This window comes from Oculina patagonica, chromosome 6 (genome assembly GCF_052425735.1).
Source record: "Oculina patagonica isolate OP01 chromosome 6, crgOcupat, whole genome shotgun sequence".
NCBI classification, from domain to species: domain Eukaryota; kingdom Metazoa; phylum Cnidaria; class Anthozoa; order Scleractinia; family Oculinidae; genus Oculina; species Oculina patagonica.
The window spans coordinates 2,578,463-2,592,074 of NC_135763.1; the positions used below are offsets into that span (position 1 = coordinate 2,578,463).

At 36.4% G+C, this 13,612-nt stretch overlaps 1 protein-coding gene across 1 annotated transcript; it reads left to right on the plus strand.

The window, feature by feature from the left end:
• The first annotated feature begins 4,115 nt into the window (after positions 1–4,115).
• LOC144657434 (nuclear receptor subfamily 2 group E member 1-like) lies at positions 4,116–13,161 on the plus strand. The gene is made up of 5 exons (XM_078517779.1): positions 4,116–4,235; positions 4,367–4,603; positions 11,290–11,645; positions 12,236–12,482; positions 12,920–13,161. The coding sequence occupies exons 1-5, from the start codon at positions 4,133–4,135 to the stop codon at positions 13,159–13,161; spliced, it is 1,185 nt and encodes a 394-aa protein (XP_078373905.1). The 5' UTR covers positions 4,116–4,132.
• The last annotated feature ends 451 nt before the right edge of the window (positions 13,162–13,612 follow it).

Sequence of the window (13,612 nt, forward strand, 5' to 3'; positions counted from 1 at the left end):
AAGGGGACAATTTCGTCAAAATGGAATAAAAGGGTGGGGTAGAACCGGGGCGGAGCCTCCCCGTATAAAATTTTTTGAGTACCCCCACCGGGTTTTTTTTAGAATATTGTTGTGCTGAAGTTGAATATGACTTGCGATAACGCGGGGGATAGTATATCAAGTAAAACAGAAGTTCCGTTGACAGAGCAGTCAGCCACACCAAAACAAGACGTTATTGTAATAGATTGTCACTTATTTTGAAACGTTGTAACATCCGCATGTTGTAATTTGTCCTGTATTTTGACTGTTACTCAAACAAAAAACGAAATTGTTGTAATTTCGATTGAAAGAGACTTCCTGAAGATCACAAAAATCAGTTCCCAGCAAGGAAAGCCATTTTTTACCAATAGCAAATGCTAGTTCCTGCAAAATAATAAAAAAAAATGGCCAATCTGCAAAATTAATAAATTCCCGTAAAACTGCCAACTACAATAAAATTTAGGTAACCTGCGATCAGGCTTTCTTTTTTCGAAAGGGAGAGGGAATCCTTTCCCAGAGTGATAGGTAGGGAGGGAGGGCATGATCTTAGGTTAGACTTATGGTTGCTTATTAATCAGGATAAACGTTTGCAAAATACACATGCACAATTTAAAGATATCACCGTCAAGGACCCGGTCAAGCTCAGTCAAGCTTCTTCCAGTGAGAGCAAAACGAGTTAACCAAATCAAAATTTCAACTACAAGCCGTATACAGGATTTTCGAATCTGTACTTCAAACATCTTTGATTTGCTTGATTTTTTTCGAAAATGTTTACAAATTTACACGTTAGATCCGATCCCAGACTTACCAAATCCGTCCGTACATCTAGACAAACGCATAACTTTAAGTTACGATCGCCGCGGACAGTGTGGTGAAGGCTGCTATCGAGTTACGTTTCTTCGAAGTTCGATTTACATGGATTTTGTTCGATATTCGGATAAATTTTAACATTATTTTCTAGATAGAATAATGACTGGACATTTAAATCCATCCGTACATTTTTAATAGAAAAGCACCTCACAACAGCGCGAAATTCTCATTTTTATTCAAAATATATTTTTCTTGTTTTTCGCTTTTAGGGTCAGAAAATGGGGGACTGGGCAGAATTAAAACATGTGTTAAAACATTTTAAAATATTTAAGATCATTGTATCTTTTCTTTTTGATAAACCAACATAGCAAGTATATAATAAACGTTTTTGTGTCAAATTTCAAGATTTAGAAGTAGACATCTCCACATCAAGCAAATAAAATGAGAAATGTTTCTCTTCATACCCTCGGGCAAACTTTTAAAGATTTCAGGAGGCAGTGCTTTTTACGACTTGGAACAAATGACTTTCTTTGGCCATTAACGGGTTACTTTAAAATCCTTTAGACATTTAGATTTTTTAAATTAGAATAAAAAACGTTGTCAATTGAATTAATTATTGAGGCCGACGGGCCAAAGGGCAAAATTCATTGGCAGGATTTTTTTTTCACTCTTTTATTGTATTTTTTTTTATTACTGATAGACTTTGGCATTTAACTTGGAGCCGCATATAATTTGCGTTTCTATACCGAATGCTGTTTTAGTTGTTTGAATGAAATTTTTCCTTGTTGAAATAAGTCAATATAGAAGAAAAAAAAAGGAATAAGAAACTGAGATGAGGGCATTACTTCATTCCGAAGATTGTGCATTCAAACTAATTTGAAAATTCAGTACATTTACTTCCTTGAATTTAAGTCCATAGAATAATGTTTTGGGCTAAAATTGGTTAAAAAGCTAGTAAAGATTCAAAACTAGCCAAGAAATGTTGAAAAAACCTTGAAATAAATTTTAAGGAATTTGTGCAAGTTCCTGTCGTTAATAAGTAAATCACTTGCCTGTGTTCAAGGAACGCAAAAAAGGAACACTTCTCGGACTTTTCACCGGCAAAGTCACCGCCAAATAGAATACTTTTCCTTAAAAGTCACATCACTATAGCCTTTGTCATGAACAAAATACCTCACAGCCTTTATTAAAAAACAGCAATCAGCGTCAGGGACATGAAGTCTGCAGCCTTAAGGTATGCAGTTTTATTCTTTAACACTAATATTCCTTCCAATTTACTTGATTGAAGTTCAAGGTCGATTTGGCTATAAAACTAACATCAATCAAGCGCTAAAACGGCCCGGGATGCCCGGTGGCTTTAGGGTGTAGTTTGAAATTGCTCAATTCCGAATCAATCAATCTTGCGCTGTTTCGTTTTCAACAAAATCTCACTTCGTTAGATTTCGTCTCGGCGCGTAAGGTTTTATAGAAGAACAACTCATTTACAAGTGGTATATAGGTTTAATTGTGTTTTCTCTTCTTGGTTTCACAACTAAAATCCAAAGATTAAAAGAATTACCACTGCCTTAATCATCTCAAAAGACCACAGAACAGAAGGCAATTGTGGAAATAAAAAGCCAAGGGCAATTCTAATCAAAGATCAAAGAGGCACTTTTGAATATTTTTTTTGCACATAATCGAGTCATTTTTGCATGTGGTATCTCTTTACTTCAATGCTTTACGTCAGTAAATATTTACAAAGATAAGTCAGATAAAATGTATATAAAATAATGCTATTGAGTAAAGGCACTTCAGTTACTATTCACCTCTAATGAAATAAATCACTTATCGCCCGCCAGCTTTTATGTTTCATTTGCATGTCTTGACTTGGCGCGAAGTAAATCTCGGTGAGTAACTAACACTGAGGCACAATTTGAAAGACTGTTTTTGTAAAGCCAGCAATTTTTCAGGTTCTCTGGTAAAAAAAAAAAAAATCAATGTCAAAAACCGGAACACGAAAGTACCTTTTAGAGCAATAACATCCGCTTGAATTCCATTATTTACATCGAATGATTGTACTTCAATTTACAACTATTTTTCGGTTTGCTTGCCGTCTGCTTAAGTGATAATTAGAACCACGCGCTGAATTATTTGCCATTGCTAATTGCTGTGGACTGGACAATAGGCAAACTATAAACGATTTAATTTCAGATAAAACGCTTTCAACAAGGAAGGAAAATAGTTAAGTTTTATAGTCGATCGGCGCTACGGGAGCGAAAGTTAAAACGGGCGGACCTCGACTTTTAATGGTTTCCCAAGCTGCATTGAATGTGCTTACACTAGTAACAAGTTGCTAGAATCATAGCAGCTTTTTTTTTCAAAGATATTCTAGCTTTTTCAAACGATCATTATATTTCTTGGGCCAGGTGGCCAGCGGAGACAAAAGCAGGTGACATATAACGATTCTTGTTTTATTGACAGCTGGGAGGAATGAAGAAAAATAGAAAGAATAAAAAAGCCATTAATCGGCAACCTTCGACCACCCATTTTCTTTTGTTTGTATACCCACGTGTCAGTCATAACTGGGCTGCGAATACGATTGGCTTGTTGAAGCTAAAGTGTCATAACCCTTTGAAATCGATTCATTCTTCTTGCGTTTGGAAAGCCGGTTATTTCCTTTCAGATCTGGCCTGCTTTTTAGCACCGTGTCTTTCAGGAGTCAATAAATTGCCATTCGTCAAGATTCTTGAATCCGCATTTACCACAGCCCCGAAAAAGCAACCTGGCGAGAAAAAAAAGTAATCCATGTCCGTTGGCTTGTTATCTCTGATTTAATACCTTTAAATGATTTAAAAATGATATTTTTGGGTGGTATTTTGTTAATAATTCAGATTGTATTCGTTTGCTAAATATTTTATCAACGCATCAAACAGTGTTTTGAAAGTCACCTCAAAGTTAAGTGTGTACGAAATGTCCTTATTTTCCTGCCTCGAATAAAACTTAAGACGCGCAGAATATGCGTCAAAAACCGCGTCTAGAACAGCAAAACATTATGTTGTCTTTGTGAAATAAATTGTGTCTGTTTATGAGCTTGATTTGCTCGGCACATTTAGTAATCGCCACCTAACAATGCTCCGCGAATCAGATGCTATCAACAAGCTGTTTGTTGTTTCGCGAGAAATATAAAATGAAACAGTAATGGGCCTCTCTCGACCAATCAGCGGCGCGCTTTAACTAAGGCTTTCTGACATTTGCTATTAATCTGGCCTCTCGGAGAAAGGTGCACGATTCTTCTAAAACGTCGTTTATTAGGCAAGTGAGTCGGATGTGCAACAAGGACAACACGATATCCCGGCCATTCGCAATGAACACTGATTCTCATCTAGACGAAATGGACCTTGACAATTGCGACAAATCCAAGCCAAATGGTATGTCATGTTCGCTCTTTTTAAATGATCAAATTATCGATTTCGAGACCTTGCCCGCTCTCTGTTGTGCCACTTACTTCCCTAACTTTTCACCGATCTCATTTTGTTGCGTTTGAATTTAATCTTCAAAGGGCGTCTTCTAGATATTCCTTGTAAGGTGTGTGGCGATCGCTCCTCGGGGAAGCACTACGGAATCTACGCGTGCGATGGTTGCAGCGGGTTTTTCAAGAGAAGCATTCGCAGGAATCGTTCTTATACTTGCAGAGCAACAAACGGCAAGGGCAACTGCCCAGTGGATAAAATCCATAGAAACCAATGTCGCTCGTGCCGCTTGAAAAAATGCTTCGAAGTCACAATGAACAAAGATGGTAGGCAGTACATTTCTTTTTGCTTAATTGCTCTGGGCGTTGTGTGGGGGAGTTATTTTAAGACTTGCATTGGAAGTACAAATAGTTCTTTATGTCGATTTAATTTTGAATTTTCCTCTCGAGGATTTTGTATTGTTAACTTTATTTATTAACAGCGTAAACAGGACTATAGATCTGTGAATTTTCAAAATCAACAAGGTTCTTTAATTCGCTTATTTACATTTCTCTTATTAACACCCTCTAAAACAACCAAAGTCGACCGTTTAATCGATTATCGGATTCTTCGAAGAAGCGTTATTTAAATCCGTTTGACTTCTGTGTGCTAAAAGAATGGAAGTCTTAGCTATGTCGCCAACTCGTCGAGAAACAACTAGTCTCGAATGACTTCGGTTTTCGACGATTAGATGGTAATTTTATATATTTACTCAAATAAAACACCAGACTTAAAGCTGACACTTCACAAACCGGATTTACAGACAGGTTAAATTAAACCGTTCCATTTTTTTTATTTTAAGTTTAAAAATTACGAAAAAAAAATTCGGTAGAATTTGAGCTAAATCGACAAGTGTTTATCTGCGGTTCCCTTTTGTCCTCGCTTCGCTTCTTGATAAAATCAATTTCGCTAAAGCATTACTTTGTAATGGCTGATTTCTTTGTCTGTGAGCGCTCGGTAAAACGAAGCATTATAATAAAATTACGCTAAAAGACTTTTCCAACATTTAGCATAAAGAATAAGTGATTGATTTTCGAAGCAAACTTTTAACTCTTTCGCGCAGTTGTAGTCCCAAAGTAGAAGTCATTTAAAAGTCATTTTCATGGCGGGACTCTTTCAAAATCTCAAATCCATCACATTATTTTCTTTTTAGCTCTCGAAAAGCTTTTTGGAATCAATAAAATCGTGTTCGACCTTCATTTTACTGAGTCGGCGATCAGGTGTACGTAGTAATTGTCATTTTATAACACTGGAAAGGCCGCTTTCTTTACGGGTAAAAACAACGGTTATTCGAAATACTCAATATCCAGACCTTGACCATGATCTTCAAGTAAGTTCCTTTATCAAACATGTTGTTAGTTATATCCGTATAAATAACCTTGAACGAAATGTTTGGAACTGAATTTGAGCGAATAATTTTTCACACATAATCAGCTACATTTTTAACTGCAGCCGGTTTATTTGTTGAACTGGGATTTGCGTTAATCCTGTACGATTTAAAAATATACAAGGTCTGCCTTCCCGGATTCGCTTTTAATTTTCTATTTTAATTTCCCCGATGCTGAATATCGTACCCAGGCTTGACACTGGGTGAAGTGAAATTTGAATTTCTTTACACTCTTTGAAAACGTGGTGTAGAGAATTTCCTTTTCGCAGGAAGCGCAAAGAAATAAGTTCCAATAACTTCATTAGCTGGAAAAATAGTGAAAGAGCTTGTAATTAAGGCCAAAAAGCCACAGGAAATCACTCGCTTTTCAACTTCTGAACTTTTTTCGACAACAAAAGCGCGAAGATGAAACGAAAGCTTCTAGGCGGATTCTCAATTGCTTTTAAATGCAATCAAGAAAAAAATTAAAATCCACCTGGTATTAAAATGGTAACCTCGCGTGGATTAAGAGCTCAAGACTTTTTCAACCATTCAAACTATGAAATATTCGTCCAAACCTGCAAAGAACTAACTCGGTTTTGAACACGTCTTTTCCCAAAACGCGTGTCCACAAAAAGGGAATTGCTAACGTCGCGCGGCGTAGAAAAAATTCCAAGTGAATTTTTTAAAATTTAAAATGGATATTTCATTTTATTTTAATTACTCACGACCTTGGTTAAATAAAAAGATTTTTTCAAGCAGAAAATGTTTTCTTGTATTAAGCGTTGTATCATACAAAAATTCTGAGTGTGTAAGCGATATATTTTTAACAACGGTTTTAAACCCGCGTCAGTAATATTTGGACACGTTAATAAACTAAACAAGGTTGTGTTTTTACTGTTGATTAAACCGTATTAAATCGCAATAAGTGCGGATGAACTTGGTGAGTTTATATTGCTAAGTTTAATCAGGTTTAGTAAAGATTTTTTTGCACTTTGCTGAATTACGCTCAACTCGACAAATTAGTGTTGAGAGTAAAGACGGCATACAAGAGCGAACTAATTTGTTCAGCGAGAAGGCAACATGGAGAGTATTTTTTTTAAAATTAAACTCGCTAGTTCGGGAAGAATTGTAACATTGTAACATTTTTCTCGTGATGGTTTCCTATTTTGTTTTCTTTTCTCAGAAAGTAATAATTCACAAACTATAAATATTGTGAATATCAGTAAAAATAAATAAACAAGCAATACACGCTTAAAAAAAAAAAGTTGGCGAGGAAGTAAACCATCATAGTGTGCAACGATTTTAGCCGGCTTACTTATTTTTCGGAAAGTAATATATCTTTCTGGAAAATTGTTTTGTTTTTCATATCAAGAACGTCTAAACTTTGTGATTTTAAAGATATTGACCCCCGATGAGAGAAAATGTTTTTTTCGTGTTCCACCTTTCAAGCAAAGAAACGAACCATACAAAATGACGGGGAAAAGGTTGTTTTTAAATCAGTTAATGAAAAAAGATATTTCTCAGCACGATGAAATTTTTCATTCGTCCTTAATTCGTGTTGGTCTCACTCAGTATGAAGATAAGTAATTTTCCAAGAGTCAGGCTCCTATAATTAAATCACGTTCAAGGACGACTCTTGATACTTTGTACAGAAGTGAACTTGTACCTTGTAAAAGATGCCATGTCAGTTTTGCGGCGACATGATTCTTTTTACGACGAAAAGTAATAAGGCGAACTAATGTGAATTTCTGCAACTCGGCAAAATCGTAATACAATAGCGACACGAGTATACTATAATTTAATATTTAATGTTTTTTTCTTTGTTTGTGTCTAAGTTTCATCGGCACGACTCCCACCGCGAGGATCTGAAAGATTCCTTGCCCGAAAGGAAGATAATTCACAACACGAAATATATCCATCGACTGACCACAAACAAACATCGACTAGGGGAATGTCGCATGGCGACTAAGCTTGACTGAGTCGTTTTTTGATAAGTAAACGTTTAAGTTTGTGGCTTACAAAACAGATCAAAAAGTTAAGAAGCAACGGAACTAAAGACATAGAAAAGATACTTATAGAGTTTGGCTACAGCCCGCGTTCGAAAAAGCAAATTTTTCATGTCGGTGGAAGTATTGTTTTGAGATTGATTTAGAATCTAAAAAGTTCAAAGTGTTCTATGAGATAAATTTTATTATATTCAATACAGCTGGAGCATTTTTTAGCATCCTGAATAAAAATATTTTGAGAAATGCAACGATCAAGTTAGTTAAAGTATGAAAAGACGTAATAGATATGAATAACTTGAGTAAATTTCATTAGTTAGCTGTGAATGGAAACTCAGAGTTTTCTTTGCCGTCACAAAGTGCTAACAACATTCGACTTGAAACAAGGAAATTTCATTATCACATTTGAAAGTAAGCGACAAATGTAATTGACACTTTCAGCAAAAGTCGAAGATGGGGAAGGTTTTCCAAGATTTGATAATTTACCGTTAATATTCACAGAATACACTGATGGAGTTGTTCGGACATAAACTTTTCGCCGGAGACTCATGTTAAACCAAACAACTCCCTATGAACAAAAATAGACATATTTGGAAGCCACGCGACTACTTAATATTTAATTTAATCAAGATTTTCGGTCCAGTTATCTCAAAATTAATGGCACGTAATAAAAGAATCGGCTTTACCACACATAATTATAAGCGATTTAAGTGCCGCTAGCAATGGTGGATCGGGCGTTCCCTAGAAGGTGTTTTATTTGTAAAGCTCAGTTGTTTTGTTTCGAGTAAACCATGGTTTTGTTTTAAATAGCCCTTCGCATGAGTTCCCATTTCATTTTGCAGTATCTTTATTCTGATTTCTTTGGCGTTTGGCGCAAAGTATTAACTTAATTCTCTCTCTGTGAGTGTTTTACTGATCAACTATTTTCTTGATTGTTGCTGTAAATTTCGATTGTATGGTTATCGATTCAATTTCGATCATGTCCAAAACCTCTGAATAACTTCTGAAAAATCATGCTACATCAGCAGTTTTTCGTTTTCACATTCCGAAATTTCTTTTTACTACATGCGAAACATACAGTAAAAGTCTTCGGTCCTTTTGCCACTTCGTCTAACACCTCGCCAAATGGTTTCTTGAGTTTAATTATCAGAAATAAGCTTTCAAAAAAGATGATATCAACCCGGTGATTATCACATCTAAGAGGTGATAATTAAAGTAACAGTTTTCAAAGATTTCGCAGCAGGGAGTCAACACCAAATTAATATTTTATTCAGTCTGAATATTTTCACAGCAGTAGATTCCTTACAAGCTGAAGATCAAACCATCTTAAATGCAAAACAATTTTCAAGGCACCTGCTCTCAACCTGTGAATAGAAAGTCCTTGAAAAGAGAATGGACACTTACTAGAAGTAAAATATCATTTTGTCAAAAACTTTCTGAGCTAGAAAGCCACAAGACCACAGAAACAAACATTTTCTTATTTTAGCCGATTATACGTAGCATCGCTAAACGTATTTAATATAAGAGAAGATTCAAATCATTGCAAGTGATTTTGATTTGATGTACTGTTAGCCCATATTTATATTTCGAAACGCAGTTGTATGGTAAAAGAAGAATATTGCTTTTTATTGAATTTCCAATAATCAAGCAGTGTTTTGTAATGTAAGTTTATTGAACACACCTTAATCAGACGTAAATTCATTAATGTTAGTTTTGGATTGCAAAAATCTGTTCTTAATTGTGGGTAATTTCTTGTATTTTCCAAGTTGTTTTAGATTATAGCCTATGATTTGATTTATCGCGTTGATATGACCTTCCTAATTGACAGAAAATGAATATTTAATGATAATTCCTAGGGCACGTGGAAGATCAAAAGAAGTGATAAAAATATTTGATAACATAGAAAACCCACGCTGATTTTGGCTCGTGTAAAACTCATTTGTGTTTGAATGAGGCATTGTGATTGTTTTCTTTGACTGTTTTTAATTTTGGTTCTATTTCAAAATGACCTTGATCGTACGGCTTTGTCAAAGGCACGTTTCTGTGTTTAAAAACATGGTTATTTCTAAAACAGTTTCACCGTTGTTTGATCAATACAGTATCGTGTCATCGGCTAAACCCACGACACCAACGCTTGGATTGGCTTATGAAACACTTTTTTAGAATTAAATACAAACAAAGTATAATTTAAACACGGAAAATGAAACGAATTACACCTCAAGCAAGTGCGCACAGGCAATGAGGGAAAATATTGCGCGCCATTCTTTATTTTCAACGTTTTTCTCAAAATTTTAACCTTTATAAGAATTAGATATGATGACTTGCTCAATGTGATTAGCCGAGTAGGAAGCCAAATTCCACTATGCGAAATGTCATCAACTTTAGGCGACGCCGAACAGTTCCAAATTGTTCTCTCAGTGATTCAAATTAATCTTAAGTCCATTTCAATACGCTGCTATAGCACACACTAAGCAAACATTATATTAGGCGAATCGAAGTAAAACCTTTATCCGATAATGGCAACAAACAAACCAAGTCATTTAGTGCCGGTGGACTTTCAGTTCAATAAATTACTTCATAAGTTTTAGGTAAATTTGTGACTGATTGATAACAAGAGAGGATGAAGTCTGGTTGATAACTAAATATTTGCCAAATAGAGTACAAAATTATAAAATAATTACTTTATCGTATTTTGAAAGATAGAAGTGAAAGTAAAAGTCTATCCACTCTGAATTATTGTTTTTGGCAATTTACCAAGTGAAATTTACGAATCACCAAATACTCGATCGCCGAAGCAACTTTCGTTTTTCATTAGAGTTTGTATCTAGCTTGTGTTCATGCGAGCTCACAACAAATGCTGCGATTTTCATTGCCGTTTCCACGTGAAAGGGAGTAGTTTAAATTTCCATTTAAATGATAAGTGGAATGGTGATTTGGATAATATGAATTAAATGAAGAATTGTTCTCAAGTCGAATTTACTCAGAAAATAACAGTATCTGGAAAAAAACTAAACAACCGTTATCTGGAAGATCATAAGTTTGCACTTGTTAAGTGCAAACTGAAACTGATTGATTTATTTAATAATCTGAGAAAAGTAAATTCAATACTAAGTTTGAGAGCTCAAAACATTATTCTTTCACTTTGCTCAGCCGAATAACAAAACATTTCTGTTACAAAGTAAAGACACAAACAACATAATAAATTGTAGAGGGAGTCGCCAGCGATCGAGTTTATTACATCAGTGTAATACAAAGATATAAACGAAAAACTGAAATGTTACAGTAAATGTACTGACGTAAGCTAAATATCAGTGAAGAAAAAATTAAAACAAAATTACAACCTAATAAACAGAGGCGGTGAAAAGGAATGTAAAACGTAACAAGAATAAAAATGCATGCGTTGTAAACGAACAAAAGCCTGGTAGACGGTATATACCGGGGTTTTGTTCGTCTGCAACGCAGGCTAACTATGACAAGCTACAGTGAAAAGCAAACTTGGGGTTGAAAAACTCAATGGGAATAATTTGCAATGCGTGCTTAGTTAACAACTAAACTCCGGGATTTGAGGGGTGGATTAAACATGTCTATAACATTTCTGCAGCCGTCCAGCACGAACGCGGGCCCAGAAGCTCTACTCTACGGAAGCAAAAGATGCTGAAAGAGGCTCAAGACAGAATGGAGATCGCCACCACTGGTGCGCATGTGCAGCACAACACAAGCGGCTTCATCAACACGTTATTAGCAGCGGAGACCTGCATGGACGCCTGTCAAATGCCGGCCAATGATTTTGACCTGGGCTTGGAATTTAAGCCAATCACATTCCAGTCTGATATATCAGTGTCCATGTATTATTCCAATCCCGAGGCTGTGTGTGAGGCAGCAGCCAAGCTGCTGTTCATGTCTGTCAAGTGGGCCAGGAATATTCCTTCGTTTATGAGTTTGCCTTTCAGGGATCAGGTGAGAGTTTGTTTTAGGATGTTTACAAGTTATTAAGTATGGGCCACCCTCTTTGGTTGAGTATTTGACGGTGCGTTGGATTCCAGATCATCGAGCGGTCTAGGTTCTAGCGCTGGTCGAGGGACAAGATTCTTTCCTCGCTCAAAGCCACCCTCCACCCAGGTGTATAACTGGATACCGGTGAACTGTTAGATAAAACAGACAGAATGTTGGGGAGTAACCTGCGATGAACTAGCATCCCGTCCAGGGGGGAGTAGCAATATTCCCAGCCATTTATGCTGCGGACACCGAAGTTAAGCGCTCAATGATTCGTTTGCAAATTTTTCGAGGTTTTTGCAAATTATTTTCGGCTTGAAAGCTCAAATGCATTTACTGGACGGTGCTGTAGGGTGGAACAGATAAACAAATACTGCATTCCGACGAAATGTTGAAAATTACTGATCGAGACGAATCATTAAAGGGGGCTGACAAATCGTCCCAAGATGACGAATAAAACACGCCTTTGCGCCAAGTGTTAAAGCTTATAGACAAATGTAACGACACTTATCAAAATATATTCCTAAAGATTACTCGCAACTTTTTTTTACCAGGTTATTCTGCTCGAGGAGGGCTGGCGGGAACTGTTTCTACTGGGTGCGAGTCAGTGGTCCATGCCTTTGGAAATCGCGCCAATTTTGTCGGCGGCGGGAATGCACGTGGACACCACGCCACCCGAGACAATTGTTGATGTCATGGCAACCGTGCGCTTGATCCAAGAAACAGTCAACAAGTTTAAAGCTGCTAACGTTGACTCCACAGAGTACGCATGTCTGAAGGCTATTGTGCTGTTCAAGCCGAGTAAGTAACATGTTAGTTTTTCCTGTTATTTTTTTTAAAAAGAAAATGAATTCATTTCACTAACTGATTTTGATACACGAACAATGAGCCTACAGGATAGACATTACAGTATTGTTACCAAAACAGACTAACATATTGACAACATTGTTCTCGATTGAGTGTCGTAAAACCAAAACCAAGGTACATTAATCACTCTGGCCAATCGCAAAGGACACAGACAATCCAGTGAACCAAGCGAGTCACGGTTGGCTTTGGTTTTACTCCTGATTGGCTAAGAAAGTTGTAAGCCTTTTTTAACCAATCACTAAGTGTAGTAATGCAAAACCAATGCAAACGCGAATTACTTTCGACACTCAAGTAAAAACTGCTCTAACCCAGACTAACATTGACAGTGTTCTTCTAACCAAGTTCCAATCGTTATTTGCTTGATTTTTCAGCTGCGTGCGGGCTCAAGGACCCAGAGCAAGTCGAGTCCACTCAGGACCAGGCTCAGCTCATGCTTGGTGAATATGTTCGTGCCCAGTGTCCTGCTCAACTGGCTCGGTTTGGCCGTCTTCTCCTTCTTCTACCGGCCTTGAGACGAATCAGCGCCAAGGAGCTTGAGGAGCTTTTCTTCAAGAAGACAATAGGAACTGTTCCAATAGAAAGACTGCTGAGTGATATGTTTAAGAATGAGTGATGCAGTAATACAATAGTTGGTTTTATTTTTAAATTCTAAGTTTAGTTGTCTTTTTTTAGTAAATAATCTGGGGGAATTATATCGAGGAGCTGCTCTCAAAGGCAAATGAATTCTCAAATGTAATAATCCCTGAAACGTATATATATTTATTTTGAACCCTTTTTCATCAGTTTGGATCCTTTAAGAAGAGCATAAGCGAGAGAGTTGATTCCATGGTCTACAAGAATATTTCAAAGTCAGGATACTCTTTTAGGCAGAGCGTTTAAAATCACTATGAAAAAGTTAAAAGTTGGTCACACGCGTGTTTCTAAGAATACTTATTGTTTTAGTCATCACAATGAGTTGAAAAATGGAGTGCAAAAATTAGTAGTAAAAAACAAGAATGCGGCTTGATAATCATCTCTCTGTCGTATATGCTTTCTTTATTATTATCATTTTAGTAAAAATCTAC

Coding starts and splice junctions, on each gene's coding strand:
- LOC144657434 (XM_078517779.1), top strand. CDS start 4,133: ATGTGCAACAAGGACAACACGATATCCCGGCCATTCGCAATGAACACT. Junction 4,236..4,366: donor CGACAAATCCAAGCCAAATG/GTATGTCATGTT, acceptor TAATCTTCAAAG/GGCGTCTTCTAGATATTCCT. Junction 11,646..12,235: donor GTTTGCCTTTCAGGGATCAG/GTGAGAGTTTGT, acceptor TTTTTTTACCAG/GTTATTCTGCTCGAGGAGGG.